At 40.9% G+C, this 26,714-nt stretch overlaps 1 protein-coding gene across 10 annotated transcripts in view; it reads left to right on the top strand.

The window, feature by feature from the left end:
- The window catches only part of ddhd1b (DDHD domain containing 1b), a 96,682-nt gene that overhangs the window by 12,212 nt on the left and 57,756 nt on the right, over window positions 1-26,714 (top strand). For 4 of the 10 annotated variants that reach the window (XM_068039147.1, XM_068039144.1, XM_068039143.1 and 1 more), the window contains exons 2-6: window positions 6,835-6,891; window positions 7,641-7,814; window positions 17,632-17,733; window positions 18,776-18,913; window positions 20,153-20,300. In XM_068039147.1, the coding sequence (XP_067895248.1) occupies window positions 6,835-6,891; window positions 7,641-7,814; window positions 17,632-17,733; window positions 18,776-18,913; window positions 20,153-20,300 (619 nt within the window). The remainder of the gene's footprint in view (window positions 1-6,834; window positions 6,892-7,640; window positions 7,815-17,631; window positions 17,734-18,775; window positions 18,914-20,152; window positions 20,301-26,714) is intronic. The other 6 variants (XM_068039145.1, XM_068039150.1, XM_068039146.1 and 3 more) reach the window with 6 other exon arrangements.

Below are 26,714 nucleotides of genomic sequence, written 5' to 3'. Positions count from 1 at the left end.
AGTCAATTAGAATCATCAGAAGTCCCATTACTGAGCTCTCAATATTTCGCCACCCTACCCCAACAACCTTAACATTACCCACTCAAACCAGTACCCTTTTTTTGCCAGATAATTTTCAAGTTTACCCCGATCGATTCCGTTATTTTGCATAGAATTGAAGATTAGTAGTCTTTAATTGTTTGCGCCTGTTTTATTGTCCTTTTTGAATATGGGTACTGCATTAGCCTATGATAAGTACCTCTGTCTCTGGGGATTTAATTGTTTTAAGTCCTTTTAGCTTTTATAGAACTTCCATCTCATTTGAATTTTGTCTTAATATGCTGTTTTGGAGGCTGGGTGCAGGGTCGAGGCCAGAGGTATATTATTTGCCATCTGTGTTAGAGTATGTAATCATTATGGAATATTTGCTATCTTTTAATGTTCTTGCCTGTTCTTTGGTAGAGCTCATACTATTTTAGTATTGAAATTTTTGTTTACTGTTGTATTTTACCTCTGCTGTTATGCTTGTTTTTGTTCTAGATCTCTCTTTCACTCTGATTACCCTTTCAACTTGTTTTGATTGATCTGTATTCATCCCAGTGAGTCATTTTTCCCTGCAGGATTTGTAAAAGTAATTTCATCTTTACTTCACTTGTTTAGTTAATTCATCATTTATCTGAGTTTGCTTGTGTTAGGTGTGTACTTGTTTAGCATGTCCAGCATTATTGTTGTAAAGATCTATCATTTATTTTCTACTGAAGTGTTGTTACATATCTCCAACCATATGTTTTAAATGGTCATTATGGCGCAGGGTCATCCCATCGAGTCCATGCTGGCTCTCTAGAGCAATCCAGTCAGTCCCATTCCCCTGCTGTAGCCCTTCATGTGCCCAGCCAGTTTCCTTTTGAAATCATTCATCAACTCTACTTCCACCATTCTCATAGTCAGCGAGTTCCAGGTCTTAACCACTTGCTGTGTGTAAAAAAAAAAAATGTTCTGCCTCACATTTCCCCCCTCACCCCTGGCATCACTTGCCCAACACCTTAAAACATTATCTCCTCATCTTTGTATCACCAGCTAACAGAAACAGCTTTTCTTTGTTTATCTTATTTAAATCAGTCATAATCTTTCTATCAAATTTCCCTTCAATCTCCTTTTGCTCCATGGAGAACAATCCCAACTTCTCCAACCTAACCTTGCACCTAAAATTCCTCATCCCTGGAACCATTCTGGTAAATTTATCATGTGCACCCTCTCAAGGACCCTCGTGTCCTTCCTAATGTGTGGTGAACAGAATTGGACACAATACTCTAGTTGTGGCCTAACCAGAAACTTTACGCAGGTTCAGCATAACTTCCCTGTTTTCGAACTCAGCATCTCTATTTATGAAGCGCACTATCTCATTTGCTTTTGCTAACTACTTGCTCAATATGTCCTGCCACCTTCAAAGATCTATGCACATGAACCCCCAGCTCCCTCTGTTCCTGCACATGCTTTACAACGTGCCATTTAATATATATTGCCTCTTCCCATCCCTTCTGCCAAAATACATCACCTCACACTTCTCTGTATTGAATTCCATTTGCCACTTGTCTTCCCATTCTGCTAACCTATCTATGTCCTGTTGTAGTCGATTTGTATTGTCCTCACTGTCTGCCACATTTCCAAGTTTTGTATCATCGGCAAATTTTGAAATTTTACTCTATTCCAATATCAAATCATTTATATACTCAAATAAAAAGTTGTCCTGGACCTAGCACTGGACCTAACCACTGTCTGCCATCCTGCAAAAATGGTAGCAAATCTGAGGATTGGGAGTGTTTTAGAAACCAGCAAAGGGCCACCTAAAAGTTGATTTTAATAAAGGAAAATAGTAGAATGAGAGTAAACTAGCCAGTAATATAAGAACAGATTGCAAGAGCTTTTATAGGTATATAAAAAGGAAAAAATTAACTAAAGTAAAACGTTGATCCCTTAGAAACCGAGACAGAAGAAATTATCATGGAGAATGAGGAAATGGCTGAGGCATTGAACAAATATTTTGTGTCTGTCTTCACAGTAGAAAACACAAGTTCCATACCAGAAATAGACAGTAACCCAGGGGCTAAAAAGAGTGAGGAAATTATTGGAGAAACTTAAGGGACTAAAATCTGACAAATCCCCAGGACCTGATGGCATAAACCCTAGGGTTCTAAAAGAGATAGCTGCAGAGATAGTAGACGCGCTAGCTATAATTTTCCAAAATTCCTTAGATTCAGGAACAGTCCCATCAGATTGGAAGTTGGCAAATGTTACAACGCTTTAAGAAAGAAAGGAGAGAGAAAATCTGAAATTACAGGCCAGTTAGCCTAACATCAGTCGTTGGAAAAATGCTGGAATCTATAATTAAAGAAGTCTTAATAGTGCACTTGGAAAAGCACAGCATGATTAGAACAAGTCAGCATGGTTTTACTAAAAGGAAATCATATTTGGCAAATTTATTAAGAGTTTTTTGAGGATGTAACTAGTAGGGTAGATAAAGAGGAACCAGCAGATGTATACTTGAATTTCCAAAGGCATTCAATAAGGTGCCACACAAAAGCTTAATAGACAAGATGAGGGTTAATGGAGTTGGGGGTAATATATTAGCATGAGTAGAGGATTGGTTAACAATGTTGACAGGAAGCAGAGTGGGCACAAACGGGGCATTTTCAAGTTGGCAGGCAGTGAATAGTGGAGTGCTGCAAGGTTCAGTGCTGGGGCCTCAGCTGTTTACAATCTATATTAAAGACTTGGATAAAGAGACAGAGAGCAATGTGTCTAAGTCTGCTGATGATACAAAGGTAAGTGGAAAGCTAATCTGTGGGTAGGACACAGAGGCTGCAAAGAGATATAGACAAGTTAAGTGAGTGGGCAACAAGGTAGCAGATGGCGTATAATGTAGGGAAGTGTAAAATTATTCACTTTGGTTGTAAGAATGAAAAAGAATATTTTTAAAAAGGTGTTGATGTTCAAAGAGACTTGGGTGTGCTTGTATAAGGAACACAGAAAGTTAGCATGCAGATACAGCAAGCAATTAGGAAGTGTTACCGAGGATGGAGGAGTGCACTGTCTTTCTCTAGTTCCACTTCTCCACAGGTCACAACATATATTTGAATGTTTTACCCAGTTACTGACCAGGCCAGTTATATGCTTTATCTATTCTAGTCTCAGAATAAAAATCTGCCAACCAGATTTCTTTAATTTCTTCTGGGCGGCGCAGTGGTTAGCACTGCAGCCTCACAGCTCCAGCGACCCGGGTTCAATTCTGGGTACTGCTTGTGCGGAGTTTGCAAGCTCTCCGCGTGGCTTTTCGCCAGGTGCTCCGGTTTCCTCCCACAGCCAAAGACTTGCAGGTTGATAGGTAAATTGGCCATTATAAATTGCCCCTAGTATAGGTAGGTGGTAGCGGAATATCAGGAAGGTGGGGATGTGGTAGGAATATGGGATTAGTGTAGGATTAGTATAAATGGGTGGTTGATGGTCGGCACAGACTCTGTGGGCCGAAGGGCCTATTTCAGTGCTGTATCTCTAAATAAATTTTTTTTAAAAAACAGCAAAATTATTAATTTATGATAGAAGACACATTCAATAAAGATGCAAAGCTTATTAACACATTGAAATATGAAAGTATAAACATATTCCCTTCTAAATAACCCCAACACCCATGCACGCACGCAGACCGGTTAAAGGAAAAATAAAGAAGCGCTCTCTGCAGAGATCAGAGAAAAGCAAAAAATACGTTGGCCAAGTACTTGTTAATTCTTGAAGAAAAAGGATAAGATGTGGACTGTTCCAGTTAGTCTGGTGTCCGGATACATGTAAACGTGTGCCATTAAACTTATGCAGTTGTCACTGGGATCTTTTCAGAAGTAGTTTGTTCAAGATTGTCAAGAGTAAGTCTTCCAGAAGCTTCTCAGGAGAAATGCTACATCAGTTTCTCCAGTTCTCACACTGGATTCTCAGGGTTTTTCAAAGAGGTGGAACAGGATGAGTTGGTAGCCTCTCTCTCTTAGCAGGCTTACACACCAATTGAACTCCAAACAATATCCAAAAACAAAAACAACTCTTGACCACCATAAGTCTAGACATGTCACCTCTCTGTAAACAACTCCAATGCCAGCAAGGCTCCTGCTTTTTACTTAGCTTAAGACATGTGACTTCCAAATAAGTGTTTGTTTTTAAACAAAGTCCCAAGTGCCCTTCCAGTGACCCTCTTTTTAAAAACAAAAAGTCCAGCATCTCCTCAGATATTCTTCACAGTCTTTTACACACAAGTCCTCAAACAATATTAACAATGGAAGCACATTCATGACAACTCCATCCTTGGAGGAATGAAACACCATTTTTAAATGCATTTCATTATAAAGTGTGGTCAAAAAACAGAATTCATTCACTCTTTACCTGTAACTAATAAAGTTATGTCCTGTACCATCTTTGTACTCTAAATTCTAGACAAAGCATCAGCAATTACATTGTTTTTCCCCACAATATGGATCATCTTTAAGTGATAGGGCTGTAATAGTAAACTCCATTGAAATAGTCAGGCATTCTGGTTTTTGAATTTTTTCACAAAAGCTAAGGGGTTATGATCAGTATATACTAACTGTGGTGGGCATAGACTTCAAAATGTTTAAGAGCTCGTAGTAAGCCCAGGGTTTCTTTTCTACACTAGAGTATCTCTTTTGGTGTTGCTTTAGCTTTTTGGAAAAGTATCCCACTGGCATTTCTATGCCCGATTCATTTTCTTGTAACAGGACTAAACTGATCCCCAGGTCACTAGCATCAATTGCAACCTTGAAGGGCTTAGTGAAATTTGGGGCAGCCAACACTGGTTCATTAATCAAAATTACTTTCAACCTTTCAAAAGATGCTTGGCACTCCCCTGACCACACTACCTTGGTTATTTTTTGAGGCAAATCCGTCAGTGGAGCAGCTATAGTGCTGACATTTGGTACAAACTTGCGGTAGAAACCACACATCCCCAAAACACTCATGATTTCTCATTTAGTCTTGGGGGCAGGGAGCCCCACCAATGCTTGTACTTTTGTTGTTCTTGGCAACTCTTTTCCTTGCCCTAGTATATGTCCTTGGTAAGTTACCCACGCTTTTGTAAATTCACTTTTGACAAAGTTTATCATCTAATAAGCTTACTCTAAATTTCTAAACAGAGCTTCTAGTTGTTCCAAGTGGTCCTTCCAAGTGTCGCTGTATACCAGCACATCATCAAGGTAAACCACACAATTAGGAACACTGGCTACCATTTGGTTCATTAGTCTCTGGAAAATTCCTGGGACATTTTTTAGCCCGAATGGCATCACTCGGCATTGGAAAAGACTGTCTGGTATGACCAAGGCTGATATTTCTTTAGCTTGGTGTGTTAAAGGAATCTGTCAGTATCTCTTTAACAAATCTATTATGGTAAGAAACATGGCACTGCCAACTCTTTCAATAGTCTTCCAAGCGAGGAATTGGGTAAGAGTCTGCCTTTGTTACTGCATTAACTTTTCTGTGATACAAGCAGCATTTAGTTAAACCATCAGGCTTAGGGACTGACACCATTGGGGCACTTCAGCTGCTTTGACTGGGTTCCATTAGATGGTTTTCCAACATATACTGGATTTCTGCTTTCACCTGGGCCTGTTTCTCTGGACTTAAGCGGTAACGATGCTATTTTATAGAAGAGGATTCTCCTATATTCAAATTATGTATGACTAAGGCTGTACATCCAGTTTTGTCCCTACAAACTCCTTTTTAAATGCTGTGAGTAGCCTTTTTAGGTCTCCTCATTGTTCTGCATCTAAATGTGAAAGCATAGTGTCTAATCTCCCTAACAATTCAGTATTAGCTAACCAGATAGTAGGAGGTTCAATCTGGGAATTGTCTAGGCCTCCTTCTGCCTCATCCTCACTATCCCTTTCGTCCTTCACTGTCCTTACTACCTGACATACCTGTACTTGCGTATTCTGCTCCGGTGATAATATTGTTTCAACATATTGATGTGACACAGCCGATTCTTTTTCCAGGGTACTAGGGTATCAGTCAAATAATTTACCAATCCTTTTGACTACTCTATATGGACTACTGAAATGTGCTTTCAGCGGTTCACCCTGTGAAGGTAGTAATACCAACACCCTCATGCCCTGATTGAAATGTTCGGGTCTTGGCATGTTTGTCTGCCCATGCGTTCATGGTTGTTTGAGAAGCTTTCAGGTGTGACTGAGCCACTTTACAGGCTCTTGTGAGCCACTCCCAGAACACGGATACATAATCTAACACAGAAGATTCATCCCTCTGTTATAAAAACTTTTTTTATTTATTTTATTTAGAGATACAGCACTGAAACAGGCCCTTCGGCTCACCGAGTCTGTGCTGACCAAGAACCACCCATTTATACTAACCCTACAGTAATCCCATATTCCCTACCACCTACCTACACAATTTACAACGGCCAATTTACCTATCACCTGCAAGTCTTTGGCGGTGGGAGGAAACTGGAGCACCCGGCGAAAACCCATGCGGTCACAGGGAGAACTTGCAAACTCCACACAGGCAGTACCCAGAATTGAACCCGAGTCCCTGGAGCTGTGAGGCTGCAGTGCTAACCACTGCGCCGCCCCTAATCTTTGATTAGTTTTAGAGGACCACTTATCCCCTGTCCATAAACACTTTGCACCACCAATATGTCTGAGCCTCAACCAAAGAAGACCACCTCCAACTGCACCAGTAACATTTTTCGTCTTGCATGTTGACTATCTCCAAGTGAGATTAGCAATTAGGTTCATGTCGATTGGAACTGTGCAAACTCATTTCATATAGGACTCTTGCATCCTACAGACACAGAAAAGCTTTTATCTGAACAGTCGGGGCTGAACTTGAACCCAGGTTACAGAGGTGAGAAGCTATTATTTATCAACTGTACCAACCAGACCCTTTCACTGTATTTTATAGGGATTTTTTATTACTTGCTTTGATCTTCCTGGTAGTTGTAGCATTGATAATAGACCAATTTGTTAGGGATAGGGGAACAAAATTTGAAGATGACATTTCTTACACTACTTGGTGAAAGGAGGCTCCTCCATATGTAGGGCTTTTGCTTTAAATCCCTCTTGTCAGGAAACTAGCAGTTTGAAAAAGAACAGCCAGAGCATTGCTGGCTTCTGGTATTTATGGAAGAGTCACTTGCTACCACTTAACAGTAGGATTTTATCATTTTTTAAGAACAAAATTGAGGTCAATAATTCAGCTTTTAACTTTTGTTAGCTTGTTTTGATTTGTGAAAACATTAACCAGTGTTAGTCCACTTATTAAAAATAAGAACTCTTAGAAATAATGAAATGGGTAGAACATAAGTTGCTTGTTTATGTTGTGTTTTTTAACATCCTGTACAGTACAATCTAATCTTTCCTTTTCTCCTTCTTCCTTCTCTCTTTTCCCCCTTCCATTGTTCCAGTAACGTGAAACAAAAACAGAAAATTCTGAAAACACCCAGCAGGTCAGGCAGCATCTGTAGTGAGAACTGCTGCAGTATTTTCGATTCTTGTGCGACTAGTATGTTTAAGAAAAAAAGTTCAGGGATCTTGCAGCATGCCAGATTTTGTTTTCTCCAATTAACTCTACTTCTGTTGTCTTTGACTTTGCAGAATCTGATCAGATTGTAGTCATGCGTGGCCAGTGGTTTATTGATGGTACGTGGCAACCTTTGGAAGAGGAAGACAGTGATCTGATTGAAGCTGAGCACCTAAAACGTTTTCGGGGTCAACAGATGCAGGATGCATTTGAACTGGATGTAGCTAAATCTATGGATAGTAAAGATGGTAAGACAAAGAAAGCCTGTATTCCTAATTCCAGTTTCACAATGCACTCTTTCTGAAATAAAGGCTGGAATTTTTCAGCCTTGTTTACTATTTGAATACACAATGGCTGGTCATTATGTGTATGCTATAATATTTCTAATTTCATGTTTGTGAGCTGCAGCCCGACCTATTAATGTACTATGATGTTAGAAGTTAACGTGTTTCCTGTCTGACATTAAAAGCTTTGCAGGGCATTAGATGTGACTTTTTTTGTTTATTCATGGGATGGGGGCATCCCTGGCAAGACTAGCATTAATTGCCCATCCCTTATTGCCCTTGAGAAGGCAGTGGTGAGCCACCTTTTTGAAGCACTCCAGTCCATTTGGTGAAGGTTCTGCCACTGTGCTGTTAGAAATGGCGTTCCAAGATTTTGACCTAGTGACGCTGGAGGAAAAGCAATATAGTTAGAAGAATTCTTCTTTTCATTCACTGGATCTGCCAATTGTTTTAAACATAATTTAGACACTACCATCTGGGCGGACTTATTTGCATAATATTGCTATGGAATACTAATTTGCTTTAGATTTGGATTAAATAGTAGCAGTTCTACATAATTTAAGAAATATGCTTAAATACAAGATGGACACAGCGTAAGCCAAAACAACTTTTTAAAAATTGTCAATAGATATGCAGGATCATTAGTGAAATTGTGCTGTATAAATGCTTCATTTGTTTTGTTGAGCTGTTTGCATGCACATTGCCTGCCTATACCATCAACTATCTTTTAAAGGTGGGAGGAAGATTTTTCTGTAATATCCAGGATTTATAGGTAAAATATTTTTCATGCAGAAGACTAGGGTTGGCTCCATTTATTCAACTTCTATTCATCTGAATAAAAAGGAATTCCAAATGATCAGCACAGCAATAGCCTTAAATAGCTTATTAAAGGTTGCTTGAATATAAATTTTTAATAGCTTGGTTTTCCAGGTGCTGCTGCTACTGTGAATTATTTGAAATCCAGCCCGTTGCAGTTTTTTTCATTGGTAGCCAGGGAGGATGCCATTTCTGTTTCATTTAAAGGTATTCTGGTGTTACGGTCAGGTGAGGAGGGGGTCTCGGGCTCCCCTCTCGCCCCTTCCTCTTATTTGTCCGCAACAGGATTTATTCCTTTTAAACAATGGCTGTGCTTACCACCTCACTGATTGTTTTACCTTTTTCCTTTACTTTGATCGTGACAAAAACAATCGGACAGGTTTTATTGAGTTTAAACAAGAAACAGGTAAGTTTATTATACTTAACGTTCTAACTGGATTTTAAAATACTAAAATACGCTTCATGTTCATATACGCATTCACACAAGAATCACACACCTACAAGTAGATTACAAGAGGGTAAATAGATTTGTTGGTTGGATTAAAGTCCAGATTAAATGGAACTTAATATAGTAAAGTGGATGATCCAGTAGTCCTCGGCTGAAGCAATGTTCTTGACGTTCTCGTTTGCTCAAAGTGTATTTTGGCTGGCTTGCTTTGCTCAGGGTTTTCCTGAAGGCAGAATCTGTAGTTGGCTCTCTTCACCTTCACTTGCTGGCTGTAGCAGTCTGTAGGCTTTGAGGATCCCCTAGTCGCAGACGGTTTTCACGTGATATTTTGTGGGGAGAGAGAGACAGGGGACCAGCAGCCTTCTATGCTGCTGTACATTCAGTTACTGCTCGTCTGTGTAACAAAACTTGTTTCTTCAGAGGTGAACAGGCGGTCACGTGGTTCTTCTCAATCCCTTTTGTTTCTAATGAGGTTTTTCTGGAATCTTATCATAAAATTCAAGGTTCTACGTGCCCCAGAGTGTCCATTCACACTTGGAGGGGGTTGTCTCTTTCAAAGTCAATGGGTTGAGATGGCCTTGACTGCCAAAATAATGAAGCCATTCTAGGTAATTCAATCACTTGGAGCAAGCCATTTTCCTGGCTCGGTTTCTTCTTAGACTTTTTGTCTCCAGTCCAATCTCCTGGTATTTCAGATGTAAATGGCAGTGGCCATCTTGGCTGCTAGTTTTTTAAAATGTTACTTGTAGGATTTTTTCCATTAAAAGTCTAAGGTATGTTTCCAATCGATGAAATTAATGTCTCATTTGGCATATCCTGACACTGGATAATTCTGCATGATGTTTTCCATGTCATCAGTTAAATTTGTTTTACAAATTTGCGCAGAATTTTAACTTTTAAACAAAATACATACTTTATGAAGCAAAATATTAATTTGGTTATGATTTTTACAGTTGAAAGCACGTTAATTGTTTAACCTTTCTTTTTCTTATATAAGTGAGTAGATTTAGTTTTGGCCAAATCTACTGATATATAAACCAGGTCCGAAAGCATTTTTTTAAGAGGACAGTTACTTCGGAGATTTGAAGACCTCTGGAAAACAGCAGCTTTGGTTTATGAATTTAAAAAATTCCTTATTGTCAATGTGGATCTCAACCACACAGGCAGAAAAGATGCAGGATCAATCTCACTATGTGCTACATTACTTGATCTTTGCTGTTGTGGTAGGGACACTTCAATTAGCCTCAGAGCTCCTGACTTTAGAAAGGGTTCAACTGTAGTTCTCTCATTGCCTGTCTAGGCTCATATGAAGAATGGTCACTTGGCTGAGATATTGAAGGATAGGAAACATCAGTGGAATTATACTTCAACATGAATTGGCACCTTCAAGAGCCAGGGAGGAATGTGGTTGGTGAGGTAATAAAAAGAAAAACCAAGTGAAGAATCATCAAAATGCACCACAACTCTTAATCGCAGGGTGTTGGAATACAAATATCCAGTGCAACAAAATTGTCTTCAAGTTTTGATTCATTTCAATTGTGCAGAAGGTCACAGCTGGTTCTGTTGAATACACTGATGACTGTCACACTGTACCCAAACTATTTTTAGTGTAAATTTCTGCATTCCATCAGGCTAACTCACTGACTCACAAGATCAATATCAAACACAAATATCTTGCTCACTTTAGTCGGCAGCTATTAATGCCTGTTGAAGCCTAGGCTATTTAGCTATGTTCCTTGGTAACAACTGATGAGCATAATAAACATTCCAGTTATATCACGAGTGCATGTGATGTATCCAGATATTTGATTTAGCCCTTTGAATAAGAGAGAATATCTTTTCTCACTGTTTCACAATTTTCTACTCAACGTATCGATCATTAATTCTGTTATGACCAGGTGAGAAAGGTGTCGAGGTGTCTTTTACTGTCTTCATCTGGTCTTATTAGAGTCATAGAGTTATACAGCACAGAAACAGGCCCTTCGGCCCATCGTGTCTGCGCTGGCCATCAAGCCTATCTATTCTAATCCCATTTTCCAACAGTTGGCCTTGTATGCTATGGAGTTTCAAGTGCTGATCTAAATACTATTTAAATATTGTGAGGGTTCCTGCCTCTGCCATTATTGTAACAGGGTTTAATTATAAACAGTGTTTTGAGCTCCTCATTTGTGAACCCTTGTTCACAGCTTTCCAGTTATAAGGCAAAGAAATGAGCACACCAGGTTTTCTTCAGATTTAAAGAAAAAAAGTTAAATTTATTAAACCTTAAACCCTAATACGATTAATACCTATGTATATACAACGCGCCCACGCTAGCATGCACGAGCGATACACACATGCAAATAGTGACAGAAAAGAGCAGAAGAAAATAAAATGGAGAGGTTTGAGACAGTCTCTAAAGGGGATTTCTTGTTCCTGTTTCTGTGTTTCCAGCTCACCGTAGAGTCCTTGATTGTAGACAGCTCTTACTTTTCGTTGGGGCCCAGTATTCTTCTTAAACCTTGTTCACTGTAGAAGACTTTTCTGTCTTGGGGTTCATATGTCTTAAATGGTTTCCAATGCTGGTGAGAGCGAGATGAAAGCAGACAGGAGAGAGCTGTTCTCAGTCCAGGAGAAAATAGCTTTTTGATTTCAAATTCCTTGTTGGAAGTTCAAATTCAAAAAAACTCCAACAGTCAGCCAGCCATGCTGACCACGTCTGTTTGTGTATTCGGCCATCTTAGCAGTTAACCTGGAATGCTAGCCTTTTCACTTTCAATGTCTGGTAATCAAAAGTCCATTGTGGATTAAATTGGAGCAAGGAATAGCTCCTTTGTCCTTTTGAAGTACTTGTCTGTTGGTAGATTAATGCCTCTTTCCAGTCAGGGGCTTGCAATTTTAAGTTTTAATGTCATGCGGCGCAATTAATTTTCCTCATTCTTGGCAGGTGGTGGACTTGCCTGACAACTTGAATAGTAATTCAAAAGTGTGTGATGCACAAAGCTTCATTTTGCTTTAAAACTAAGTCTAAAAGATCCTGGAGTTAATTCCATGATCGTTTGTTTCCCAAGGCAACATGCTCAAAGGGAGTGGATTGGACTATAGCTTTCTACCCCTGTGACTCCAACCTACACTCCCTGGGAGTGGGATCTAAACTAATTGGATCTGAGTTATTGAGAAATGGAACTATTGAGCTGTACAAGGCAAAATGATTACCTGCAATGCTGTGAGACATTCTAAGACTGAGCTATGGACCTCTTCAAGAGGATGTGTGGCAGATTCCCAAATGCTTTCAATTAGAGAAATGAATGTTAACTCAAACATGTAACATTTCTTGTCAACTGTTCAGGTTTGTTTTTCACATTGACTGACTAAAGTGGCAGGTCAGGTTAGAAAAGTGTTGAATTTCAGATTAAACACAGGCACCTCCAGCTGGTAGCAGGGAATGGCTGCTTGAGATCTCTTTCTATGTCCTTTGAAAATTGCTTTCGAGCATAAATAGGTTGGTTTTACCAGCAAGATAGAATGCAGCTGCTCTGGAAAGCAACATGGGATGTTAATAAACTTAATCCAGACTGTCATCACTTGGGATTCAAGTGTGTTAATCACTGCTTGAAAAAGAGAGTTGATTTTTAAATGCTTTTTCTAAATTACTGGCTCATTTTGTTAATTCATGTACCATGCTAGCTCAGACACACTTCACCTGGTAAGTCATCTTTCCAAAATTCTCAATGCTCTGCAGACATTTAATATGAACTAGCTTGAGCAAGAAGACAGCAATGGAAGGTTAATCCAGGTAGTATACAGAACATAAACATGTCTTCCAAATTTTTTTATTCGTTCATGGAATGAGGGTGTCACTGAGAAGGCCAGCATTTATTGACCATCCATAATTGCCCTTGAGAAAATAGTGGTGATCAGCCTTCTTGAACCACTGCAGTCCATGTGGTGTAGGTATACCCACAGTGCTGTTAGGGAAAGAGTTCCAGGATGCTGACCCAGTGATAGTGAAAGAACAGCAATATAGTTCCAAGTCAGGAAGGTGTGTGACTTGGAGGGGCACTTGCAGATGGTGGTGGCCATTTCAACACTCCCCCCTGCTGTCATGCTCACATCTCTGTCCTGGGATTGCTGCAGTGTTCCAGTGAACATCAACGCAAGCTCGAGGAACAGCATCTCATCAACCGATTAGGCACACTACAGCCTGCCGGACTGAACATTGAGTTCAATAATTTCAGAGCATGACAGCCCCCCATTTTACTTTCATTTTTAGTTATTTTTTTCTTACTTTTTTTTTTACATTCTGTTTTATATTTTTTACAACCTTTTTTTTTTTGCATTTAGTTCATTTCATCTTAGTTTGTTCAGTTTGCTTACCCACTGTTTTTTTTCAGGTTTGCACTTGCTGCTGTTCAATATTCAGTGTATTTACACCTAATCTGTACTAATGCTTTGTCTTTCAACACACCATTAACATATTGTTTGCCTTTGCTCCGTGACCTTTTGGTCAGTTATGTGGCCTGGTCCAATCTAGACCTCCTTTGTTATCTCTTGCCCCACCCCCACCTCACTTGCTTATAACCTGTGACTTTTCTAATATTTGGCAGTTCCGATGAAGGGTCACTGACCCGAAACGTTAACTCTGCTTCCCTTTCCACAGATGCTGCCAGACCTGCTGAGTGGTTCCAGCATTTCTTGTTTTTATTTCAGATTTCCAGCATCCGCAGTATTTTGCTTTTATTGCAGATGGTGGTGTTCCCATGCACCTGCTGCCCTTATCCTTCTAGGCAGCAGAGATCACAGACTTAGAAGGTGCTGTTGAAGAAGCCTTTACGAGCTGCTACAGCATCTTGTACATTATACATGGTGCATCGGTGATGAAGGTGGTGGATGAGGTGCCAATCAAGCGGGCTGCTTTGTCCTGAATGGTCTCGAGCTTCTTGATTGTTGTTGAAGCTACACTCATCCAGGCAAGTGGACAGTATTCCATCACACTCCAGACTTGTTGCCTTGTAGATGGTGCAAAGACTTTGGGAAGTCAGGAGGTGAGTTACTTACCACAAAATACCCAGCCTCTGACTTACTCTTGTAGCCACAATATTTATATGGCTGGTCAATGGTAACCCCACTGCTTGAAAAAGAGTTGATTTTAAAATGTTTTTCTAAATTCCTGGCTCATTTTGTTAATTCATGTACTATGCTAGCCCAGACACACTTCATCTGGTAGGTCATAGAGTTATACTGCACAGAAACAGGCCCTTTGCCCCATCGTGTCTGTGCCGGCCATCAAGCACCTAACTAATCCCATTTTCCAGCACTTGGCCCGTAGCTGTGTATGCTATGGCGTTTCAAGTGCTTATTTAAATACTTCTAAATGTTGTGAGGGTTCCTTCCTCTACCACCTCTTCAGGCAGTGTGTTCCAGAATCCAACCACCCTCTGAGTGAAAACATTTTTCCTCAAATCCCCTCTAAACCTCCTGCCCCTTCCCTTAAATCTATGCCCCCTGGTTATTGACCACTCTGCTAAGGGAAAAAGTTTCTTCCTATCTAACCTATTAATGCCCCTCATAATTTTGGATACCTCAATCATGTCCCCCCTCAGCCTTCTCTGCTCTAAGGAAAACAACTCTAGCCTTTTCAGTCTCTCTTTATAGCTGAAATGCTCCAGCCCAGGCAACATCCTGGTGAATCTCCTCTGCACCCTCTCCAGTGCAATCACATCCTTCCTAATGTGTGATGCCAGAACTGTACACAGTACTCCAGCTGTGGCCTAACTAGTGTTTTATACAGCTATCCAAAATTCTCAATGCTCTGCAAACATTTAATAAGAACTATCTTGAGCAAGACAACAGCAGGATTTTGTGCTGGTAATGCTGTTAAATGTCCAGGGGAAATGGTAAGACTCTCTTGTTGGAGAGGGACATTGTCTGGCAAGAATGTTAATTACTACTTCTCAGCCCAAACTGGAATGTTGTCCAGGTCTTGCTGCATGAGAGCATTAACTATCTCATTAACAGAAGAGTTGTGAATGGAATTGAACTCTAATCATCAGCAAACATCCCTACTTCTGATCTTATGATGGAGGGGAGGTCATTGAAGCAGCTAAAGATGGTTGGACATAGGACACTGCCCTGAATAACTCCTTCGGTGTTGCCCTGGGCTGAGATGATTAGCCTCTAATAACCACAGCCATCTTCCTTTGTGCTTGGTATGACTCCAACTAGTGGAAAGCTTTCCCCCTGATTCTCATTGACTTCAATTTTCCTATGGCTCCTTGGTGCCACACTTGGTGAACTGCTGCCTTGATGTCAAGGGCAGGCACTCTCACCTCATCTTTGGAATACAGCTCTTTTGTCCATTTTTGAATCAAGTCTGTAATGATGTCTGCAGCTGAGTGCCTCTGGCAGAATCCGAACTGTGCAATGGTGAGCAGGTTATTGCTGTATAATTGCTGCTTGAAGGCATTGTTGATGACCCCTTCCTTCACCTTGCTAGTGACTGAGAGTAGGCTGATGGGGCAGTAATTTGGCTGGATTGAATTTTTCCTGGGTTGTTTTTTGTGCATGTAAATCAAAAGGGAAAATAAATCCAACAACAGCTTTTGGTTTTCCATAGCAGGAGGAAGGCAGTGTACTATTAGAAATTCCACCCTGTTGGTAGCTCCTTTTAGATAATGAAGTGGTCAACCCTATACAACCAGAACTATATTGATAATTCCACAAATGCTAAGACTTTACCAAGGTTACTTCAGTATTGGCCTCCCTCAAAGCTCTTTAATTAGGGAGTGGGGGAGCAAACAGTGCTAGGAACCCTAAACTGTTGCAAATATGGGATAGTACATTGCAACCAATTTGATATGGTAGGTATTCGTGGGATGGAGAAGAACTACACAACTACCTACAACTGTAATCGTCATAAGTTATGCATTCTAGTTTCTTCAAGCTATTCATAAGTTAGATGTGAATAATCATGATGATCCATCTTGGCTCATTCATTTAGCGAGAACTTAGTTCCCCGTTACAGCATCTAACTGTTAATGATTCCAAGATTTCTGCTTCCCATTCTCTACCTGATATTAGTTCCACATGCTTGCACTTTATGTGAAGTATACTTCCTGACATTACATACAGGCACATTGGTTCCAAATAGCTTTTTCTTTGAATTTGGCCCACAAACTTGTGTTCGCTTTCTGAACTTCTGCACCTTACTGGTTCCCAAGAGGATAATTAAGTTGCAATATCTTATACATGGTCAGTTTTTTTTTTCCCTTCTGCCTTGGGTGAAAAACGAGTTGATGCTCAGAAAAACAAAAATCTGTACTATGTACCAATGGAATGTTATAGAAGAGTTCCTGTGACTTTTCCCCAGTATTTTCATTTGACTAAAACATCCTAGCAAGGAAAGCCATCTCCAACACCTACAAAATTTTCTGATGCCGTCTGCTACATGGACTTTATGGAATTTTGTTCCTTTGAAGTCACTGTCTATCTTCTGATTTATACTGGAATCCTACAGTAATAACCTGAGTTAGAGAAAAGGTAAACTCTAAAGTTAAAAAGTCTTCAAGTAAGTTGGTGGTTGGGGTGAAGGGAGAGAAAAGGTCCCTTAACACTTGGGTAATTTTTTTTCCCCTAAACCATTTTCACTGACAGTTTTCAATTCAGTGGTCATGTCTGATGGAGTTGTAATTAAAACACATGCAGTTTTTTTTTCATTGAGACTGGCAGAATGAAGGGGAGAGGCAAGAGGAAGAGAGATATCTCATGCAATGCTGACTGCCAGTATCTAGAGCCTTTTATAAAAAAAAACCTGGAAATTCTTAACTCTAATGTAAATAGTTAGTGTATTTGGCATTTTGGAATGTCAAACCTGGCTACTGGTGAAAGTGAAGAAAAGAAATGAGTGATTGGTTCTGGTGGATAACCTGTAATCTGCTCTAACTGAATATATTAGTACTTTCTGTAAAACTGTTAATGTACTCTTATTTGTTTAGTCTGGTTTTGCAGTAGACAAGACAGTTGTAAGCTGTTGCAATACCTTTCTATAAGCAAAAACTATTTACAGAAGTTGAAATGGAGTGACTCAAGATGTGTTATTAAATTAGGGCCATTGCTGTGCTGATGATATGGTATCTGACTGCAATTTATTGTAAAGAGCAGAGACTAAGGGGACTGCAACAATAACAATTGTGTAGCTTCTCAAGAAACCAGTAACTGGACAGTTGCTGATAACCTGGATATTGCATGGTTAAAATCTTAACATGGCAACCTTAGTATGGACATAAAACTTCAGATGTCATAGGTCATGAAGCAAATGTCACATTTGTCGATAAGATCTAATTTGTGTTTAATTTTCATGTAAACTTTATAGAAATAATTCAAGAATACAGTACCAATATGGTGTGAATAGTATTTTTTAATTATTAAAAACCTATTTTGGTTGGAACACCTACAATGTATTTTCATTTTGAGACCTTATTCTGAAGATCAGTTGAGTTATCTCAAAATCCATGAAGCTCACTTTTTTTACTTTGTTAGTTTTCTACCAACTCCCTCCCTTCTACCTTCCCTTTCTGTTCATATGGAGAGGATATAAGGAAAGTACAGACACTGCATGTAACAAAAGAAAGCGTTGCCAAGGTATAGTATAGATTATTCTGTACAGCTTTGCTATTGGTTAGAAGAGCTTTTTAACCTGTATTTACTCTTCTCCTGAACCTGTACCCAAAGAAGGGCTCTTCTTGAATTCAAAATTATTTCCTCACCCTCTCATCAGTGCTGTGCCCTTGGAAAACCTGCTCTATAAATTCATTATTATGTGTTTCATTTGTAACCTTTAGGAAATTGTGGTTGACAACTAGATTATTACATGCTGTTTGACTTTTAGTGCATGTTTCCACCAGTAGGAAGGGTAAATAGTATAGTAGAACTAGCAAATACAAGATAAATTCCTTCAGAATTAGCATGAACATTTTATAAACTGAGAGTTGCACATCATGAACTGATCAACCAGGAATGTCTATAATTGGTCACTTAATGTTGCTGATCCTATTAGGATGGAAGTCATTTATGGCTGATCTTGTTAAATGACTGAACAGCTAGAGATTTTGTGTTGCCATGAAGGCTTTGACAAAATTGGATAATTAGCTCCATCGTGTACTAAAACACCGTTCCGTTGCACAAGCTGTCTTCAGTAACTTGCAACGTATTAATTACCTGCCTGTAAATTACAGCACTAACTGCAAAAGGCTTGTCTGTCTTCAATCCTAATTATTTGATATATTTCGACCTCCAAGTACATCCATAATCTGAACTCCTTATGAACATATACGTATGTAGAGGAGGGGTTATGTGGCTGTGACAGTATGCCTTTCAGACAGAAGTGTTCTTGTTCTATCTTCTCTCTTACTTGCCACAAAAACTACTGAAGGGCAAAGCGATTTTATTGTACAAGAAAGCTGGAAACATTTAACAGTTCATGAAGTGCTTCCTCTTGTCTATTTATTTACTAATAAACCTCTAGATTTGGAATATCTCTGAATCACTGCATGCATTTTGTACACTTTTGCACTATTCAGAGTTAACTGTTGTTTTACGTGTCACCTTTATAAAGAGCAGGCAAATCTGTGTCTTGGGGAAGGTTGTGCTTTATTCACATTTGAAATATGTTTATCGGTCACAGCTATACATAGTTTAAAGCTCAGCCGCAACCATGTGGACTGGTACAGCGTGGATGAAGTTTACCTGTACAGTGATGCAACCACATCCAAAATTGCCAGGACAGTTACCCAGAAACTGGGATTTTCCAAAGGTAAGTATGGTCAGTAAAACATTTTGCTTTACTTTGCTTTGTTAATGTCGCTCTGAAATTTTTGAGCAAGTTAAAATAAGCAAAACATGTATATATAAGCATTAGACTTCACAGCCTACAAAATATAACCTTTAATTTCATTTGTAAACATTTTTAAAGGGATAATCTTTTTAACTATTGAAATGTAAATTGGTTTTGACCTTGGGAGAAGGATGGAATTGTATAACTGCTGACTATTTCACAATCCCGAGTCACAGTCAATGTTTTTATCAAGTATGTTATAAGCAAGAGCCTGAGCCAAACAGTACCTGTAAGATTAGCACAATATTTTCTTGTACTTCTGAAGTAATTTTTCCACTGATGCTACATCATTTTGCGGATGAAACTAACAGCTGGCTTCATTCATCAGCTAGGCTGTTGCTAGCTTAGGCCACCCAGTGTGGTAGTGGATTGCAGTACCTGAAATCATACCTTCCAAAGTGCTTTCCTGCACATCTCAGTAAATGATTAGATTGGTCTACCCAGAAATATTTATCGCAGGGTTCATTGACGAACTGTTCTTGCATACTGCCTTATAGCAATTCAGAGTAGCACTGATGGAAACATTAGAGCAGCTCACCTGTTGGTTTCCTCAGATAGAATTGATGAATGGACTGGAGCTGGCAAATTGGAGAAAAATAACTTGGCAGAAAAGGTTTTGGTCCTTAGCGATCTGAATGGGCTCTTTTATAACTGGACAGAAACTGTTGAAAATCCCGCATTAGAGTCTGACCTCTTCTGATTTGTGCATCAAGGCTGTTACAATTTTACTAAAGTTTACTGGCATGATGGCCAAAGGCATATTTGTTGAGTTAAGGAAAGGCTGCTATTTTGCTTTGTCAAAACACCTCAATGCATAACCCAGGATATGCATTGCTGACTCACATGAAGGGACATCAGAGCCTTCCAGTGAAATGATAAGATTTTCTGTGTGTCTCAGCATTGTCTACAGCAATGTGAAAGAGGAGAAATTCCAGAAATAAGATGGAGCAAAATGTTTGTCATTTTATTATATTTCTATTAAGCCATTTTTCAAAAGTATGTATAAATCGCCAGATTTGTAGAGTAACTTTACCACTTAACTTGAATTACAGCTACCATGTAGCTTTGTAGTTGGCAGAATGTGTCTGCTTGAAGATCGTATGTCAAGCTTCTTAATATTGAAACAATACGTATGTGTGTAAATAACATCTACTTTTGTCAATGCAGCATCAAGTAGTGGGACTAGACTTCATAGAGGATATGTAGAAGAGTCTTCACTTGAAGACAAACCTCCACTTCCTACTCACATCGTCTTCGTTGTACATGGAATAGGACAAAAAATGGACCAAGGTCGTATTATCAAAAACACAGGCATGTAAGTACCTGTTCCATCATTCTGACAACCATTTATCGATTAATTGTAGTAAACTATTCAGTAGAATGTGTTTAGTAATGTATAGCATATTACTGATAAATTCACATTGATTTAGAAGTTTTGTCGTAAATTCATTTCAGCAGTGCATGTTAATCTGTGGCCAATGGGGATGATCCAGTACACTGGTTGACCAGTCAGTCTGTTTAATTTGGTGTAATGCAATAGCTACGCACATTCAAACTCTGAAAACAATATTCTCTCTTAGCTCATACTGAAATGTAGAGGACTAAATTGAATAGCCCCTGAAAACGGGTGCAGGGCTTGCGATGAGCGATTTATCCCATGCCTGTTCAACATGATACAACTTTAAGCTCCCTGCTCATTGTCATGATTGTAGCGTGCAGCCAGTGCGAACCAAACTGTTGAGTGGCTGCATGCCTCATCGGTGGTTCCCAGAATTGAGAGGGGCTAGTTAGCCTTCACCTCTTAAAGGGGCGGTGCATTGTGGCTGGATTACATCATGAAAGTTCTTGCACAAGTCACTGATGTGGAAAAAGACTGAATAATGGCACAACATGGAAAAGAGGTGCTCCAAGGTTCTTGAACATGACACTGGATGCCTTGGTGGAGGAATTGTCAAGGAGGATGTATCCACAGGATGCCCTCCAGATAAATGCTCGAAGGCAGTGGAATCAGCTAGCTGTGGCAATCAGTGCCGGGGATATGCCTGAGGAACTGGATGCAGTACCACAAAAAGTCCAGTGACCTCACTCGATTAGTCAAGGTTAACTAATTCATGTTACATACGAACATACGAGTTAGCAGGATTAGGCCACTCGGCCCCTCGAGCCTGCTCTGCCATTCAGTAAGATCATGGCTGATCTGATTCCACATTCCCGCCTACCCCCGATAACCTTTCACCCCCTTGCTTATCAAGAATCTGTTACCTCTGCCTTAGAAATATTTAAAGACTCTGTTTCCACTACCCTTTGAGGAAGAGTGTTCCAAAGGCTCACAACTGTCAGATAAAATATCTCGTCACCTTTCTCTTAAATGGGCGACTGCTTATTTTTAAATAGTGATCCCCCTAGTTCTAGATTCTCCCACAAGGGGAAACATCCTTTCCACATCCACCCTGTCAAGACCTCTCAGGATCTTGTATGTTTCAATCAAGTCACCTCTTACTCTCCTAAACTCCAGCGGATACAAGACTAGCCTGTCCAACCTTTCCTCATAAGATAACCCGCCTATTCAAGGTATTAGTCTAGTAAACCTTCTCTCTGAACTGCTTCCAATGCATTTACATCCTTCCTTAAATAAGGAGACCAATACAGTACGCAGTACTCTATATGTAGTCTCACCAATGCCCTGTATAACTGAAGCATAGCCTCACTTCATTTGTATTCAATTCCCTTTGCAATAAACAATAACATTTCTGTTAGCTTTCCTAATTACTTGCTGAACTTGTGTACTAACCTTTTGTGATTCATGCACTAGGACACCCAGATCCCTCTGCATCTCAGGGCTCTGCAATCTCTCACCATTTAGATAATCAGCTTTTTTATTCTTCCTGCCAAAATGGACAATTTCATATTTTCCCACATTATACTCCATTTGCCAGATCTTTGCCCACTCATTTAACCTATCTATATCCCTTTGTAGCCTCCTTATGTCCTCTTCACAACTTACTTTCCTACCTATCTTTGTGTCATTAGCAAATTTAGTAACCATACCTCAGTCCCTTTATCCAAGTCATTTATATAAATTGTAAAACGTTGAGGCTCCAGCACTGCTCCCTGTGGCACACCATCTGATACATCTTGCCAACCAGAAAATGACCCATTTATGCCTACTCTCTGTTTCCTGTTAGCTAACCAATCCTCTATTCATGCCAATATGTTACCCCTTACACCATGAGCTTCTATTTTCTGTAATAACCTTTGATGTGGCATCTTATCAGATTTCTGGAAATCTAAGTACAGGTTCCCCTTTATCCACAGCACATGTTACTTCAACGAACTCCAATAAGTTGGTTAAACATGATTTCCCTTTCACAAAACCATGTTGACTTAAAGGCCAGCTCGGGTCTGCAAATGAAACCCAACCCAAGCCCGTCAGAACCACATCTGACCTGAGCCCAACCCGACCACCGGAATGTTCAGTTAACCTAGCTTCTGTTTTTCACTTTTTAAGCTTGTGCAGATAAGCAACAAAAACTGTAACTGGACTTGAAAGGTTGTTTAAAAAGTACATTAAGATTGGAGCCACGTACTGGAGGTGGTGATAGTGTGTGCCCAACCCGAGCCCGAATGCCGGACCCAGAAGAGCAACCCGACCTGACCCGAACCTGACACATGTCGTCGGATCCCATCCGGTTCGGGTCGGGTAGCCATGCTCTATGTTGACTCTGCCTGATTACCTTGAATTGTTCGAAGTGCCCTGCTATAACATCTTTAATAATAGCTTCTAACATTTTCCCTATGACAGATGTTAAGCTAACTGACCTGTCATTTCCTGCTTTCTGTCTCCGTCCTTTTTGATTAAAGGAGTTACATTCACTATTTTCCAATCTAATGGAACGTGCCCCGAATCTAGGGAATTTTGGAAAATTAAAATCAGCTTGTCAACTATCTCACTAGCCACTTCCTTTAGAACCCTAGGATGAGGGTCTATCAGGACCCAGGGACTTATCAACCTGCAGCTCCAACCATTTGCTCATTACCACTTCCCTGGTGATTGTAATTTTCTTGAGTTTCTCCCTTCCATTTCCTGATTTACAGCTATTTCTGGGATGTTACTTGTTCAAATGCTATATCCTACCAACTGCACCACTAGTCCCAGAAATTGCTCAGTGCACCACAACCCCATCACTCATCTACCAACCATCTCTACCAATCACGATTTATACATAACATTCATAGTTGCACCTCACCCTCACTCACTTAGCACTGTTGAAAGCCTCATGCCCACATCTTACAGCTTGCACACACTGCCAGCTCTCCAACCATGATAGCCATATTACCCAAATACAATGCACCACATTCACTGACATACTTCCATGTCTCTTGCAGGACAAAGTGATGCATAACCAGAGGCAGTAGGTACGAACCGGTGGTGGGCAGGTGCAACTACATGTCCTTACCCCCATGGAGGAAATGATGCAGGCCACCATTTGAGCGGTCATTGCTCAAGATGTGGTCAGCGTGTGGCTGAGCCATAGAAGGTGACAGAATCTTCATACCTAATCCTCCTCCTCCTCCTCTCATCTCGTTTCCCCCTCATCCCACAATCTCTTCTGACTTACAAGCTGCAGATGTAAGCATGCACCTCTTGCTTCCCACCAGTGCCCATTGCTGCTCCTTCCCCACCACAACCTTACCCTTGTGCTTTTCTCCTTTCAGATACCCAAGAACTGCCACCTGTCCAGGCAGTGGTGGAAGAACATGAAGACACTGATGAAGAAACACCATCACTCGATTTTTTGCACTCGCAGCCACCACTCAGATACTGCGCGTAATTAAGAGAGATGCTTGGAGGCAGGATCTGCAAGTGTTGAGACACTGGATATGGGTGACCTGTAGCCAGGGCAGAAAGCAAAGGTTGCCAACTTGCTAGAGGGCAAGGTCACACACTAATTCTGCTGCAGAGATTTCAGATGAGCACTTCGATCAGGCAGGTTGCAGAAGAAGGCTGGTGGGTATGCACAGTGGAATACATGGTATATTGGCAGCCCCACCAGAAAGCCTGTGTGCAATGTCAAGGAGCATGGAGGTGTCCAGCGCCAGTGTTGCACAGGGCTTTGAGCAGTGCTTGGAGCCCATTTCTTTCCAGTGTGGAAGTGGTGGCTAACTTCGTTAATCCACTTGTGGACCCAACCATGCTGCAGCGTCTGATGGTTGATGCCTCAGCTTCCATTGCAGCAGAAACCACCCAATGTCAGAGTGCTGCCATGCAAGGTCAGCTTGCTGCCTTCATGGTTGCAGACTCAAGTATTCAAAGGGTCTTGCAGGGTGTCAGAACAGTCCATCAATCTGTCCTACAGCAGATTACTAGGATTGATGAGGCGCCATCCCAAGGGAACAGCAATGGATTTGTGGGGCAAGATGCCGCTGTCCTCTCTCAGGATGACAGCAGTCGTCCTCCCACCCTGTCACTCCACAAATGCCCTTGTTGTCTGCCAGCCAGCCCAGACTGCTGCTGTCCATGCCAAGGTAGTGCAGTCCAAAGCTGGGCCTGTGGGGCCAGAGCTGCAATGAAATCTCTCCCACTGAAGGTCAGCAGCTTTCCACCAGCCACGCTGCTGCCACTGGAGTTGCATTGTGTCGTGTTACGAGCAGGTGAGAAAAAGGTCTAGGGTAAAGGCCTGCTCGGGTCTGCAAATGAGACCCGACCCAGCCCGAGTCCTTCCATTTTTTTCCCACGCCCGACCTGTCCATCAGTTAACTTACCATCTGTTTTTCACTTTGTTCCTTACCTGCACAAGCTTAAAATAACTGTAACAAAACCACCTTTTAAAGTCCAAAAAGTAAATTAACATTAAAGTCACTTAACTGAGGTGGTGTTAGAGTGCGTCCGGTGCGACCCAACCCGAACCCAATACATGTCGTCGGGTTCGGGTCGGGCAGCAGGCCTTTAGTCTAGGGGTCCCTTTCAGCCTTCACGTGGTCTTACTGTACCCGGGTTTTATTTTTAAACAGTGTTTTTAGCACCCCTGGAGGAATCCTTGTCCACCGCTTTCCAATTATAAGGAAAAGAAACGAGCACAAACAGGCTTTCTTAGGGTTAAAGAAGAAAGGTGAAATGTTATTAAACCTAAACTCTAATTCGGTTGACGCCTATGGATACACGATGTGCCCACGCTAGCATGCATATGCGATACGCACATGCAAATCGCGACAGGAAAGATAAAGTAGAAAGGCTTGAGGCAATATCTGAAGAGTTTGTTATGGTCCTTTTGTAGGCTGAACTTGCTTTTCGTTGGGGCCCAGTATTCTTCTTAAATTTTGTTAGCTGTAGGAGACTTTTCTCTCTTTTTGGGGTTCACGTGTCTTCAGTGGGTTTTGGAGTTCAGTGAGAAAGAGATGGGAGCAGACAGTTAGAGAGGAGGTCTGCTTCAGTCCAGGAGCCAAGAGCTTTCTGCCAGTTCAAACACTGTCTTTACAATTTAAAACTCCCCAAGTTTGCTAGCAGGGTAGTCACGTGACTGGTATAAACACTTCTAGCTTTGTGTATTGGGTGGGTTAGGGAATGGTCCTTTGTCTACTAATACTGTCTGTTAATATGAAAACATTTCTTTCCAGCCAGGGGCTCGGCAACCCTTTGTATCAGGCCTTCTCTTCTTCCCAGCAATAATTTGAAATTTAATGTCCATGTGGCAAAATTAATATGCCTCATTCTTGGTGTTGGGAGCCTGCATGACAGTAGGAACACTCAGACAAAGAAACACAGAAGACAGGCACTAAGGGGATGTATAAGGGTGACTCACTTGCATTTGGATGCAGTGTGGTAAATTTCATTGAAATGTTTATCTTGTGATGGCTTTTATTTTGCATTATGGCCAAATGAACACTGTGATGGTCAGTTATAGAGGGAAGGTAAGGTATGGGACTGTTGAAGAATGGGGAATTGGAACTGTATTTACTGGTATTGTAGTTGGATGAGTTGTTCATAGATAGTCCTGTCAGGAAGGGCTGTCCAGGTTGCCTCCTCCCTTCTTCTTCCTCTAGCTCCTCAGCTTCTTGCTCTACAGCTGGTGGGAAGGGCTGTGCCCACATGATGGCGAAGTTGTGGAGCAAGCAGCAGACCACCTCAAATCTTGGCACCCGCTCTGCTGAGTACTGCAGGGCTCCTCTAGAGCAAAAGCATTGTTTCAGCATGCCAGTTGTCTGCTCTATCACATTTCATGTGGCAGCATGGCTTTGTATGCATGCTGTCTTGGTGTGCTTTTTGCAGACTGGAATCATGAGCCATGTGTCAGTGAATAGCCATTAATGTCCAGTAACCACCCTTTGGTTTGCCTGATGGCTCAAATGCAGATGGCACAGTTGACTGCCACAGAATAAAGGCACCATGACTGCTGCCAGGATACTGGGCATTAACCTGCATGATTTTCCACGTATGGTGACACACCAGCTGAACGTTGAGGGTGTGGAATACCTTTTCATTACAGTACATCTGAATTGATGCGCCCGCCAAGCGATGTGTGCAGACAGTGCCGCTCTGCACTGTGGGGATGCCTGCAATCCTCATGTAGCCATGTGCTGTCTCTGCCTTATGAAATGTAGTCAGCTCTCTTTGAATAGAGAGAGCCTCAGTGACCTCCATCATGCAATAGTGAACGGCAACCTGCAAGTTGTTTAAAATATCTCCAGTTCCAACCTGGAAGGAGACTGACATAAAGTTCATAGCCACAGC

Source organism: Heterodontus francisci, chromosome 9 (assembly GCF_036365525.1).
Source record: "Heterodontus francisci isolate sHetFra1 chromosome 9, sHetFra1.hap1, whole genome shotgun sequence".
Taxonomy (NCBI): Eukaryota; Metazoa; Chordata; class Chondrichthyes; order Heterodontiformes; family Heterodontidae; genus Heterodontus; species Heterodontus francisci.
The sequence above is the reverse complement of the archived record's forward strand: the minus strand, read 5'-3'. Positions and strand labels throughout refer to the sequence as shown.